The sequence below is a fragment of the Pleurodeles waltl genome, chromosome 6, assembly GCF_031143425.1.
Source record: "Pleurodeles waltl isolate 20211129_DDA chromosome 6, aPleWal1.hap1.20221129, whole genome shotgun sequence".
NCBI classification, from domain to species: domain Eukaryota; kingdom Metazoa; phylum Chordata; class Amphibia; order Caudata; family Salamandridae; genus Pleurodeles; species Pleurodeles waltl.
This window is the reverse complement of record NC_090445.1, coordinates 1,162,582,554-1,162,594,941: the sequence shown is the minus strand read 5'-3', so window position 1 is coordinate 1,162,594,941 and position 12,388 is coordinate 1,162,582,554. Positions and strand designations below refer to the sequence as shown.

The window sequence follows — 12,388 nt, the reverse complement described above, 5'->3', positions numbered from 1 at the left end:
GGGACAGCAAAGACTTCACTCTGCCAGCACCTGGAGCCTCTACTGAGACTCCTACTCTGCCAAGTTGTGCCCATCCAGTTCCTGGGACCCTGAAAGGAGAAGCTGGCAGGCCAAAAATGAAAAATCCACGCACCGACCGCCATGCAGGGAAAAAGATCGTCAAGACTCCGATCTGCGGCTGAAAAATCAATGCACCGCTGTCTTTGCGGGTGAAAATCGATGCTCGCCTGCTACGCAACCGGAAGATCGACGACCGGGGCTGGAGAAATGACACGGAGCATCGCTGACGGAGGCTGGTGAAATCGCAACCCGCATTGTGTGTTTTTCGGATCATCGTGCGGCAGGATTTACAATGCAAGCATTGCTGGGCGTGTAAAAACGACACAAGTCCTGGCTGTTCCCAACAGTGCAGTTTGAATCAACGCATCGCTGTCCTGTGAAGAGAAGAAACGACGCACGTAGACTCGCCTGAAGGAGAAACAACGCACTGTCTCGCTCATGAGTGATATTGACGCATCGCAAGCCCTTTTTGACACACACTCGTCCGTGCAGGGTTATCTTTGACGCACCCAAGTACATTTCCACGCTAACATCGTTAGCTTTGTGTTTAAAATTACATGAAGACTCCTTTTGGTTTTTAATTGATAACTTGGCTTGTGTATTAAGGATTTTTGTCATTTTGGTCTTGTTTTGTTTAAATAAATATTCTCTATTTTACTAAAGCTGTGTTGTGTAATTTTGTAGTGTTTTCTTTGAATTACTGTGTCTGTTGTTACAAGTACTTTACACCTAGCACTCTGATGTTAAGTCTGCTGCTCGTGCCAAGCTACCAAGGGGATGAGTGGGGGTTAACTGACGGTGATTCTCTTTTACCCTGACTAGAGGGAGTGTCCTTGCTTGGATAGGGGGTAACCTGACTGCCAACCAAAAACCCAATTTCTAACAGTGCACTATAAAGATTTTCCTTTGAAGGTTGCCTACTTCAAAGGCAGAAATGAGTGTTAGTATTCAAACCAAAACCCTAGACTCTTAGAACACTTCTGAATCAAAAGGAGGCTCTGCCAAGGAGAAGAGCTGAAGAGCTGTGAGGAGTAGTTCTGCCACTTGTGTGTGCTTACCTGGGTTGGTCTGCAGTTGCTGCTTCTGCTTTGGAGAGGAAAAAGACTGTGCTTTGCTGTGTATCTTGCTTGTGAAATTTTTTCAAAGCTGTACTGAGTTTGCCTCTTGTTAAGAAGTCTCAGGGACATCAAAGATTTCAACTGCCAGCCCCTGGGCTCTCTTGATGAGGACCCTCACTTGCCAAGAGGTGCCCACTCCAGTTCCTGGGCACTTGGTAGTAAAGTCTGGCAGAAAAACAAGAATAGCCAGGCACATCAACTCCAGACGACTCTAGAACTGGTGCTGCTGCCCGACTCTGCGCCGCTGCCTGACCCAAAGCTGTGGTCCCCGCTCAAGTACAACGAATGACACCGCAGGCCCGATGCCGCTGCAGCTCCTCTGAGGTCCTGCAACATCATGAGTCCTGAGTGTCATGTCATTGATGTCCGTGATACCCGACTCCGCTGCAGCACCAGTGGCCCAGTGGTGTGACCGCGACCCTGTGCAGTCACCTCATCACATCTTGACCTGCTGGACTCAAAGACCCAGCCGGATCGTACGAAGCCGATGCCTCACCACCAATGTTGACTCACCTCCACTGCCTCCATAAGGAACTAAGTCCTCACCTCCCCTGAATAGCAGTAAGGAACCGATGCCTCACCTCCTGTGTAGCAGTAAGAAACCAACACTGCACCAGCTCCAGCGACACCTCACCTCCCTGACTCTGTGCCATGTCTTTGACTCTGACTTATTTCTAAGGTATTGTACCTAGGGTCCGTGCTGCTCTGTGACCGGCGTCGCACTCCCTCACGAGTGGCGTTGGACTGTTGGGAATAATTCCGTCACGATGCCATGATAGCACCAGCTGGAACTATTGTGTTTCCAAGTGCTTTTATTGGATTTAAATCTTTTAAAATTCATATCTTTGCTTGGGAATGCTGGATGTTTGTTGTTTTGGTCTTGTTTTATTTAGATACATAGTGGCTAGTTGTCTAAAATGGTGCGGTGACCATTTGTAGTGGTTTCACTGTGTTACTATGTGTGGGTACAAATACTTAACACTATGGCTCTGAGATAAACCTGACTGTTCGTGCCAAGCTACCAAAGGGGCGAGCGGGGGTTATCTTGGGAGTGTGACTCCCCTACCCTGACCAGAGTGAGGGTCCCTACTTGGACAGGGTGTGAACTGATTCCCAACTAGAAACCCCATTTCTAACAGTCCTCAGTTGCATGAATTGTTGAAAAAGTTGTTGCAAGAAAGACAATTCTCAGCGCCTTTTAGAGGTCTATCATTAATGGCACATTATATTTTGACACAGAACAGAGCCAAAATCAGCAGTCACAATACATGCAAGATGCAGAGTCAAGCAGGTCCTTTATAGTTCTGGCCTGCAGTCAATGGCGGCACATTTTATTGAAAAACTTGAACATCAACAACCCTTTTAATGCCCTGGAATCCAAAACTCTGAATAAACAGTTAGCTGGAGAGAGACTACTGAAATTCTAAAATCACTGGAAGACTGGAATCAAGATCAATGGGTCGTCTGACTTGTGGAACAATGGTATGAGAAAGAATTTCATTTTTCTCCACTAGAACATCTTGTACTGATCACTCATCTACCTTAAGAGAGGATATAACCAGAAGTACTCAAAAATGTATTTTGTTTACTAATAAAAAATAGGCTACTGTCAAAGTTCTTAACAAAAGAGAGGCCAAGCAGTATATTCCCTTCTGTTTGTTGGACCAAAACCATCAGGGTCTGTAACACCAGTACTGAATTTAAAATGGTTAAACAAAAATACTCTATCAACAGATGCTGTCTCTACAGAAGGTAATACCACTGGTCAACTCAGGAATTTTATGATTACTTTAGACTTACTTGATGCTTACCTGTAGGTGTCAATTCATCTGAGATCTCAAAGATTTCTATGTTTTGCTGTAGGGGAGAAGAACTTCAATGTATTTTATCATCGTTGCCCAGGACTTTTACAAAGAAGTTAGATTCAATTGTAGCTTTTTTACAACTGCAAGGAATTTAGTTATTTTCATATTTAGATGATGCACTAATTTCTGCATCACTTTTCTTTAGGACAGAAGAATACCATAAATGTGTGCTACACTTTGCAAAACTTTGGTTTTCGTCTGAGGAAAGAAAATTTGAATCTGGTGCCAGCTCAGGACAGATTTGGAGCAGGATTCAGGACAAATATACAGTTTCTTTATTCCCCTAGAGAGAACGAATATTTTCCAACAACATCTGTTAACATTACAGACAAAAATCTGGCAGTGCTACATTTCAGTCACAATGTTGTTTGTTTCATGGGATTGCCTGAAACTGAAGCTTTTGCTATATTATGCCCTGGCTCATTGGGATCCAGCCAATATAAAACGCAGAATGGAGTTGCCTCAGATAAAGAAAGGACTGTTCTTGTAATTGGACTCAAATCTAGAAGAAGGAGTATCAACACTCTCCTACCCCAAAAGTAGTAATTGTAGATGCCATGCTATGGGAAGAGCAGCAACATTGGTGAACTCCATCATGCAGTATTAGAGATCGCTGTGAGAGATGGCACACTTATCCAACTGAAAACAATTAAGTGCAGTGTTGAGAGCACTCAAAGCATGTGCTTCTCTCTTGGTTGGTTGAGCAGTGTTAATCCACATGGACAACTGAGTGACAGGTACATACGTGAATCATCAAAGAGGCACAATAGGTCAGGATTTAGGGAAAAAAGCAAGGAAGCTAGGTCTGTGGGCAGAAGGTAACCTAATATCTCTCACAGCAAATTAACTAGTGGGAATGGTGAATGTGAAAGCAGATCATCTAAGCAGGATAGCCCCACCCTCCTCTGGGTTTCTCCTAAGACAGGGGATTGACTTGGAAATGGAATGACCCTGGCTTGACCTTTTACACCTATGGTGGATGCTGTCCTTTAAAGGTGGTATACTCTGAATCATCGCCAAGTGAACTAGAGGGATGGGCGGCCCATCCCTCTAGTTCAGTATTGTCAGTCTGGGAGAGACTGATATCTGTATTTACTCAGATTCCTCTACTCCAGAAGGTGCTCAGGCAGGTGCAGCAGCAGAAGAGTCATTTGCTTTTGATAGCCCCATTCTGGCAATGAGGCAAATTCTTCTATTAGGCAAACTGGCTGCGAATTCGCCAGCGCACCTTATAATATCGGCAACTTTATTTGTCTGACCAGATGTCCCCAGAACACCCCTAATAAAATTCTGCTTGGTGACTTAGAATCTGAAATGTTAGATTTACAAACGGAAGTAATATAAATAGCATTGATTTACTAGGAGGTTCAACAAGTCGGTGCTCTCACTGACACAGTTCCTCAGCTCTAATTATAGTAGAACTATGAGAAGTCACAAATGGTTTTCCTCTTCAACTCCGAGTTTAAAAAAAAATAAACTCAGCAACCTTTTTGAGCATCAGGTATCTGGTAATGTTCTGTAAAACATAAATAACGATAGAAAACATCATAAAGCTGTTTCTTGTTACAAAAGGTTAGGGACAAAAATAGAAGGGCTGTTTTGCAAAAAAAGATTTTCAAGAAAGTTCTCCTGAACACCGTTTTGTTAGGTTGAAAACTTCTCAGGTACACTGTTTGAAGTAGATTTATTTGCCTACATTTTAATAATTATCAAAGAGAATATTTTCACTTTACCCGCCCACAATTTACAGACCCTGTATACTTCAACAACCACATAGGTTTCTAGAGAGAAAGCCCACAGTAAGTAATAAGACAATGAGCATGAAGTGGAATATTGTTATGTTAGCTAAACACCCTTACCAGTTGTGAGAAATTCATTACTGAGTTTTTACTGGAAATGTGTGCAACATGTTAAAAAATGTAAGTTAAGTGGTACTAGTAATAGCATGCTATTAATCAGCCTTAAACATTCTAGAACTTCACTAAATCAAAGGAGGACACAGCAGGAAAGTAACCGATAAATCATCACAGCTTATCATTTTTATTGCAAGAATTACCAGACGTTGGTCTTTACCTGGTATACCAAGATAATGAGGTTGAAATTAATATTTGCATATTGATACACAAATGGAAATTTGCATGTGATGAAAGAGCTTGCAAACTTGGAAACATCTATGGGCCTGATTTAGAACTTGACGGATGGGTTATTCCATCACAATGGTGACAGATATCTCATCCGCCGAAATATAAATCCCAGAGGCCAAAATTGGATTTAGATTTTGACAAACAGAGGGGCAGATTTGTGGAAAAGGGTACTGTACTGAGTGCAGCGCCAATTTCCCTGCATCCCTTAGCACCCCCGTACCGCCACCACGTGTGCGCCGTATTTAAAATACGGCACACCATGGATCAGGGTAGGGGGCAATAGCCTCATTTCACATGAGTCTATTGATGTAATCTGCAGGAGTAGCACCAAAATATTGGCCCTACTCCTGCAGAGTACATAGGGCTCTATTCTAAAGAATGGAAGCCACCTTTTAAAGACTGCTCTTGAGTAGGCGGTAAAAGTGCCATAAGTAATGGTGCAAGGAAATCTCATAGATTTCCTTATGCCATTTTTCCAGCCCCACTAACGGGGCAACACCCCCTTTGCATACATTATGCCTGGCGCAGGCATAATGTAGCGCAAAGGGTTACAGGGTGGTGCAATGCATGCATGGAGCCACTCTGTAAATACGGCGTGGGGATTTCAGCCTAGTTGGGCCAAATTAACGTAAAAAATAATGTGGCTCGAGATGGTGCTAAGGAATTATAAATATGCCCCAGAATATCAATCACCATGTGACGGAGTAGCCCATCCGCCAAGGTCTAAATCAGGCCCTATGACTTAATGTTGAATATTTGATACAAACTTTACACGTGCTCCTATTCAACTAGAACATTAAAAGGAAGAATAAAACAGGAAGATCATCTCTTAGTTTTTCCGCCAGCTTTTACTCACCTGTGATGAGATTGTCCACTAGTGTAGTTGGCATGCAGAAGATGCCCACCAGTAGGTCGCTGATGGCTAGGTTGAGGATAAACATGTTGGTGACTGTTCTCATCTGCCGGTTCTTCAGCACGATGAAGCACACCAGCATGTTTCCAATCATACACATGAGAAAGATGAAGATGTAGGCCAGGATGAACATGGCTGCCACGGGTGTGGCATGCTGATAGTAAAAGGAATAGGTAAAGTTCTTGAACACAGCATGGCTCACGTTCTTGGTACCAGGAAAGCTGAGATTGGAGAAACTTTTTGCGGAACCTGGAGAATGAAAGAGAAACCAGACGTTTGCTCTCTCGTCAATGCTAATTCTACATGCAGTAGAAGCTGATACTTTTTATTGACACAACACATTAACCATACACGTTTTTTAAAAACATTTTTCTGATGTCATCTTTAATTTTCTTCCAAATTCAATAATAAGTTACAGCAAGAAATCACAAAATCAAAAATCAAACAACTGTAGGAGATGCCATTCAATACAAGATAGCGAACACACAATTGTAGCATCATTAGTCCCATTAAGGGAATCTCATGTAATTTTTAAACTTAGCTTTACAATTAAACAAAAAAAAATCATAATTGAACAACACACTATTAAAGCACTCAAAAGACTGCTCGCTCCTGCAACAGGTCTTTTCCAAGGTTAAGATTTGCCCCGTTTTTAAGTTTATGCTATAATAAAATCAGATAACAGCAATGCAGTCACTCATTAAACAATACAATAAGAATAAGATGTCAGAAAGAACTGTATAATGTTGTTTTAGACACTTTTTAAATTCACATGGAAAAAGGGTTGAAATATAAATCAGTAATCTTCTTCTTTAATGGGTGTAGATTGATATTCTAGCCTTATGAAAGTGTTCAGTAAAATAACAATCCTGAAAAATGTAACAAATCACATCAAACGTAAGAAATTCCCAACCGTACTGTTCAGGTCGCTGCCCTAGATTCTTTCATTTTTATATTATGGTAATGAGTTAGGCACTATGGGAGGTAGTTATGAATGCCAGCATTTTTGCAATGATTATATCCACCTTTCAAGGTGATCCCATACGGCACTATCGAGCATTGTCACCTTTAACAACTTCAAAGTGTAGGTGTTTACATCCTTAAACACTGAGGCCCATATTTATACTTTTTAGCGCCGCTTTTACGTCATTTTTGACGCAAAAGCGGCGCAAAGTTACAAAACACAATTGTATATTGTAAATTTGCGCAGCTTTTGTATCAAAATGCAGTGCAGATGCAGCGCTAAAAAAGTATAAATATGGGCCTGAATCTCCCATGTGGACGGCAACGTCCATACTGTGCTAGCCGGGTTTGCAGCGCCTTCTCGCCGCATGAATTATTTGGGACTGTGGCATTCCTACTGTCGAGTTCCCATTTAAGCAGTTTAAAATCTACCATGCTATGATTGAATTTTACAATCATGTAAAGCATCTTTTGGCTCAGAATGCACAGTTCGATGATGACGGAATGTTATGTATGGTCGAGTGAACCACCACCAAGGTATGCATCTTCATCAGTCTCTTCTTTTGTAACTGCTTCCCCATGACATCAGTGCATTACTTGGGTACTCTTTAATACTGCCTCATTGAGGGGTCAGGCAATAAAATAGCAGACTTGAATTCCTATAACGTTATCGCAAGTAATGGTTTAGGAAAAACCGGTTTTTCCAAGATTTCACCACATCATTGACACTCCTAGAACGCAAGCCTGCAAGCTTCTTTGATAAGTCAAAAATAAAAGGATAATGAAGCACTCGCTGTTGGACCTGGCCTGGCCCTTTTACAGGGTCATTCCCCAAACTTTTTGCCTTTTTCCTCCTTACTTTTCTGACCCTTGTCAATCAATCAATCACTGGATTTATAAAGCGCACTACATACCCGTGAGGGTTTCAAGGTGCTGGGGGGGGGGGAGCTTGAGTTTCTGGTCGACGAGCCAGGTCTTGAGGAGTCTTCTGAAGGTGAGTAGGTCTTGGGTCTGTCGCAGGTTGGTGGAGAGGATGTTCCAGATTTGGCGGCGAGGTATGAGAAGGATCTGCCGCCAGAGGTCTTTCTTCTGATGCTGGGGACGATGGCAAGGGCGAGGTTGGAGGAGCGGAGCTGACGGGTGGGGGTGTAGAAGCTGAGTCTGTTGTTTAGGTAGGCTGGTCCGGTGTCGTGGAGCGCTTTGTGAGTGTGGGTAAGAAGCTTGAAAGTGATCCTTTTGTCCACGGGGAGCCAGTGAAGATTTCTCAGGTGGTGGGAGATGTGGCTGTGACGGGGTACGTTGAGGATCAGTCGGGCGGAGGCATTTTGGATGCGTTGGAGGCGTAGTAGGTCTTTCGCCGGGATGCCTGTGTAGAGTGCGTTGCCATAGTCCAGCCTGCTGCTGACGAGGGCCTGTGTCACTGTTCTTCTTGTTTCTGTCGGGATCCACTTGTAGATTCTGCGGAGCATGCAGAGTGTGTTGTAGCAGGAGGAGGAATCTGCGTTGACCTGTTTAGACAAGGTGAGGGAGGAGTCGAGGATGAAGCCCAGGTTGCGAGCATGGTTGGTCGGTGTCGGTGGGGCCACCAGGAGTCGTCCCAGGTGGAGGGGGTGGATCCGAGGATGAGGACCTCCGTCTTGTCCGAGTTCAGTTTCGACAGCTGATTCTCATCCATTCGGCGATGGATTTCATCCCCTCGTGGAGGTTGGTTTTGGCGGTGCGCGGGTCTTTGGTGAGTGAGAGGATGAGCTGGGTGTCGTCGGCGTAGATGAGAATGTTGAGGTTGTGTTGTTGGGCCACTTGTGCGAGGGGGGCCATGTAGATGTTGAACAGCGTCGGGCTGAGGGATGAGCCTTGGGGGACGCCGCAGATGATGTTGGTGGCTTCGGAGCGGAAGGGGGGGAGGCGGACTCTCTGGGTTCTGCCGGAGAGGAATGAGACGATCCAGTCGAGGGCTTTTCCTTGAATTCCGGTTTCGTGGAGGCGTGATTCCAGGGTGCGGTGGCAGACTGTTTCGAAGGCAGCAGATAGGTCCAGGAGGATGAGGGATGATGTTTCGCCATTGTCCATTTGGCGTCTGATGTCGTCTGTGGCAGCGAGAAGGGCGGTTTCGGTGCTGTGGTTTCGTCTGAAGCCGGACTGAGAGGGGTCTAGGATGCCGTTGTCTTCGAGGTGGCTGGTTAGTTGTGTGTTGACGATTTTTTCAATCACCTTTGCTGGAAAGGGGAGCAGGGAGATGGGTCAGAAGTTTTTGAGGTCATTGAGGTCTACTTTGGGTTTCTTGAGGAGGGCGCGGATTTCGGCATGTTTTCCATTTTTCAGGGAATGTTGCTGTTTCGAAGGAGATGTTGATGACCTTCCGTAGTTGGGGGGCGATGGTGGCGTCGGCTTTGTTGTATACGAGGTGTGGGTAGGGGTCTGACAGAGATCCTGAGTGGATGGAGTTCATGATCTTGTGTGTCTCTGTGTCGCTCACGTTGGTCCAGGAGGTCAGGTGGTTTGCACAGGTGGAGTGTTCGGGGGTGGGGTCTGGCGTGTTCTTGGGATGGAGGGATGTCGTTGACGTTGGCGCTGGGGTTGGAGAGTTCTTTCACGATGCTGAAGAGCTCTTTGCTGTCGTGTGCGTTGTTGTCCAGGTGGTCTTTGAAGTGGGATCGTTTGGCTTGTCTGATGAGTTGGTGGTGCTTGCGGGTGGCGTCCTTGTGGGCTGTGAGGCTGTCAGGTGTGCGTTTGAGGAGCCATTCCTTTTTTAGCTTCCGGCAGTCGCGTTTGGAATTTAGCAGCTCGTCGGTGAACCAGGTGGCTTTTCTTCTGGATTGGTTGTCGGTGGGTTTTTTGAGTGGCGCGAGGGTGTTGGCGCAGTCGTTGATCCACTGGGTGAGGTTGTTGGCGGCGGTGTCTGGGTCGGTGAAGTCGGGGGGTGGGTTCTGGACGAGGGCGTTGGTAAGCTGGTCTTCCGTAACTGTTCCACAATCGGCGGGGTGGTTGTTGTGTGCGATGATGCTCGGTATGTTTTTTGTAGGTGAAGTGGATGCAGTGGTGGTCGGTCCAGTGGAGTACGGTGGTATGGTTGAAGGTGATGTGGGCGCTTGAGGAGAAGATGGGATCAAGCGTGTGGCCGGCGATGTGGGTTGGTGTGTTGACGAGTTGTCTGAGGCCGTGGTTGGCGAGGTTGGCGATCAGAGCAGTGGAGTTGGTGTTGTTGTTGTTCTCCAGGTGGAAATTTAGGTCTCCGAGGAGGATGTAATCTGTTGAGGTGAGTGCTTGGGTGCTGGTGAGGTCGGTGAGGGATTCGCTGAATGGTGCTCGTGGTCCGGGGGGTATGTAGAGTGGTGTTGGGGTCGGTGTGGATGCGGAAGTGTAGGTGTTCGGCGGTCTTGAGGGAGTCGTCGGTGGGTGTCAACTTTGAGGGAGGATTTGTGGGCGATGGCTATGCCTCCTTCGGTTCTGTTGTTGCGGTCCCTACGGATGATCTTGTAGCTGTCCGGGATGGCTATTGCGATATCGGGCGTCGAGGAGCCGTTCCACCAGGTTTCGGTCAGGAAGGCTACGTCTGGGGCGGTGTAGTCGAGCAGGTCCCAGAGCTCGTTGGCGTGCTTGCGTGCAGAGCGGGTGTTGAGGAGTATGCAGTGGAGGTGGTTTGTTCCGGTCTTTGTAGGTTTCCTAGTTCTGTCGCAGGTGAATCTGTAGGCGCGGCATGCGAAGGGTCTGTGGGTGGTCCTTGGTGATGACTGGGAGCAGGCTGTGGTGCGGCCGGGGTTGAGGGCGTTGAGTTGGTCAGCCGTGTAGCGGCGTCTGGAGGCACAGGGGTCTTGTGGACCAGTGGGGGTGGCGCTGGGCGCGGTCCAGGCACGGACGGGCACGGACGGGCACGGACGGGCGCAGAGGGGCTTGCCTTTGGCGCACCAGCGGCGCGGCTGTGCCGCGGCTGCCATAAGAGGAGGGGAGGGTGGGAGTGGCAGCTGGGAGGTGGGAGGGTTCGTCCAATGAGAGGGGTGGGGGGTGGGGCCGCAGGGGACGCAGTGGTGGGGAAAAAAGAGGGAAGCAAAAGACGGTGAGAGAACGAGGGGGAAGGCGGGAGGGGCCGAAGGGGACGCATTGGCGGGATAAAAGAGGGAAGCAAAAGACGGTGAGAGATCGAGGGGGGAGGCGGGAGGGGCCGCAGGGGATGCAGCGGCGGGGAAAAAGAGGGAAGCAAAAGACGGTGAGAGAACGAGGGGTAAGGCGGGAGGGGCCGCAGGGGCCACAGCGGTGGGGAAAAAGATGGAAGCAAAAGACGGTGAGAGAACGAGGGGGGAGGCGGGAGAAGCCGCAGGGGATGCAGCGGCGGGGAAAAAGAGGGAATCAAAAGACGGTGAGAGACCGAGGGGGGAGGCGGGTGGGGCCGCAGGGGACGCAGCGGCGGGGAAAAAGAGGGAAGCAAGAGTGAACGGCAAAGGTGGTGGTGGCACGGAGGGCAAAGGTGGGGAGCGACCTACCTGCAAGCAGTTGGCTGATGTTATGACTCTAAGCACTTTTTCACTGCTAATCAGTGCTAAAGTGAATGTGCTCTCCCTTGTAAACTTGGTATGATTTGCTTATACCTATTTGGCATATTTAATTTACCTATAGATCCCTTGTAAAGTGGTATCCCTTTAGCCAGGGCCTGTAAATTAAATGCTACTAGTGGGCAAACAGCGCTACTTGTACCACCCACTGAAGCAGCCTTTCAAACCTGTCCCAGGCCTGCTAGCGCAGGGCCTGTGTGCGCAGTTTTCTGCTACAGGGACCTGGCATCTAAATTTCCTTGCCAGGCCCAGAACTCCCCTTTTCCTACATGTAAGTCACCCCTAAGGTATGCCTAGCTAGCCCTATGGGCAGGGTGCCATCTATGTAGAAGGCAGGACATGTGCCTAGTAATGTGGCCTGTCCTGGTAGTGACAAACAGGCTATTTGTTTTCTCACTTCTGTGAGTGCTGCCTTCGCGTAGGTTTGCATTAGAAATGCCCTGCCTTATGTGTAAGGGGTATTGTCTAATTTATGAGGGGTAGCGTAGGCATGTTTGGTATGGTTGTAATGGTGGTAAGAAATGCTGCTTACTGGTGTGGGTGTATTTTTTATTACTATTGCAGAAATGCCACTTCTAGAAAGTGAGCATTTCTCTGTGATTATGACTCTGGTGTTTTGCAGCTTGACTCCCGTCCACGTCTGGGCAGAGTTGGGCTTTGTGCATACTTTTGAGACAGACTGTACACTTGGAGGGTGGAGGTGTCACAGAGGTGTATTTGCATTTTGTATGGTCTTCCTGGGCTGAGAGAAGGGAGAGGCGGGGCACACCTACATTTG

General features: G+C 47.1%; 1 protein-coding gene across 1 annotated transcript in view; it reads right to left on the bottom strand.

Moving 5' to 3' along the window:
• The window catches only part of NPFFR1 (neuropeptide FF receptor 1), a 1,392,392-nt gene that overhangs the window by 603,594 nt on the left and 776,410 nt on the right, over positions 1-12,388 (bottom strand). Inside the window, exon 2 of the mRNA XM_069242489.1 lies at positions 6,044-6,349. Within this exon, the coding sequence (XP_069098590.1) occupies positions 6,044-6,349 (306 nt within the window). The remainder of the gene's footprint in view (positions 1-6,043; positions 6,350-12,388) is intronic.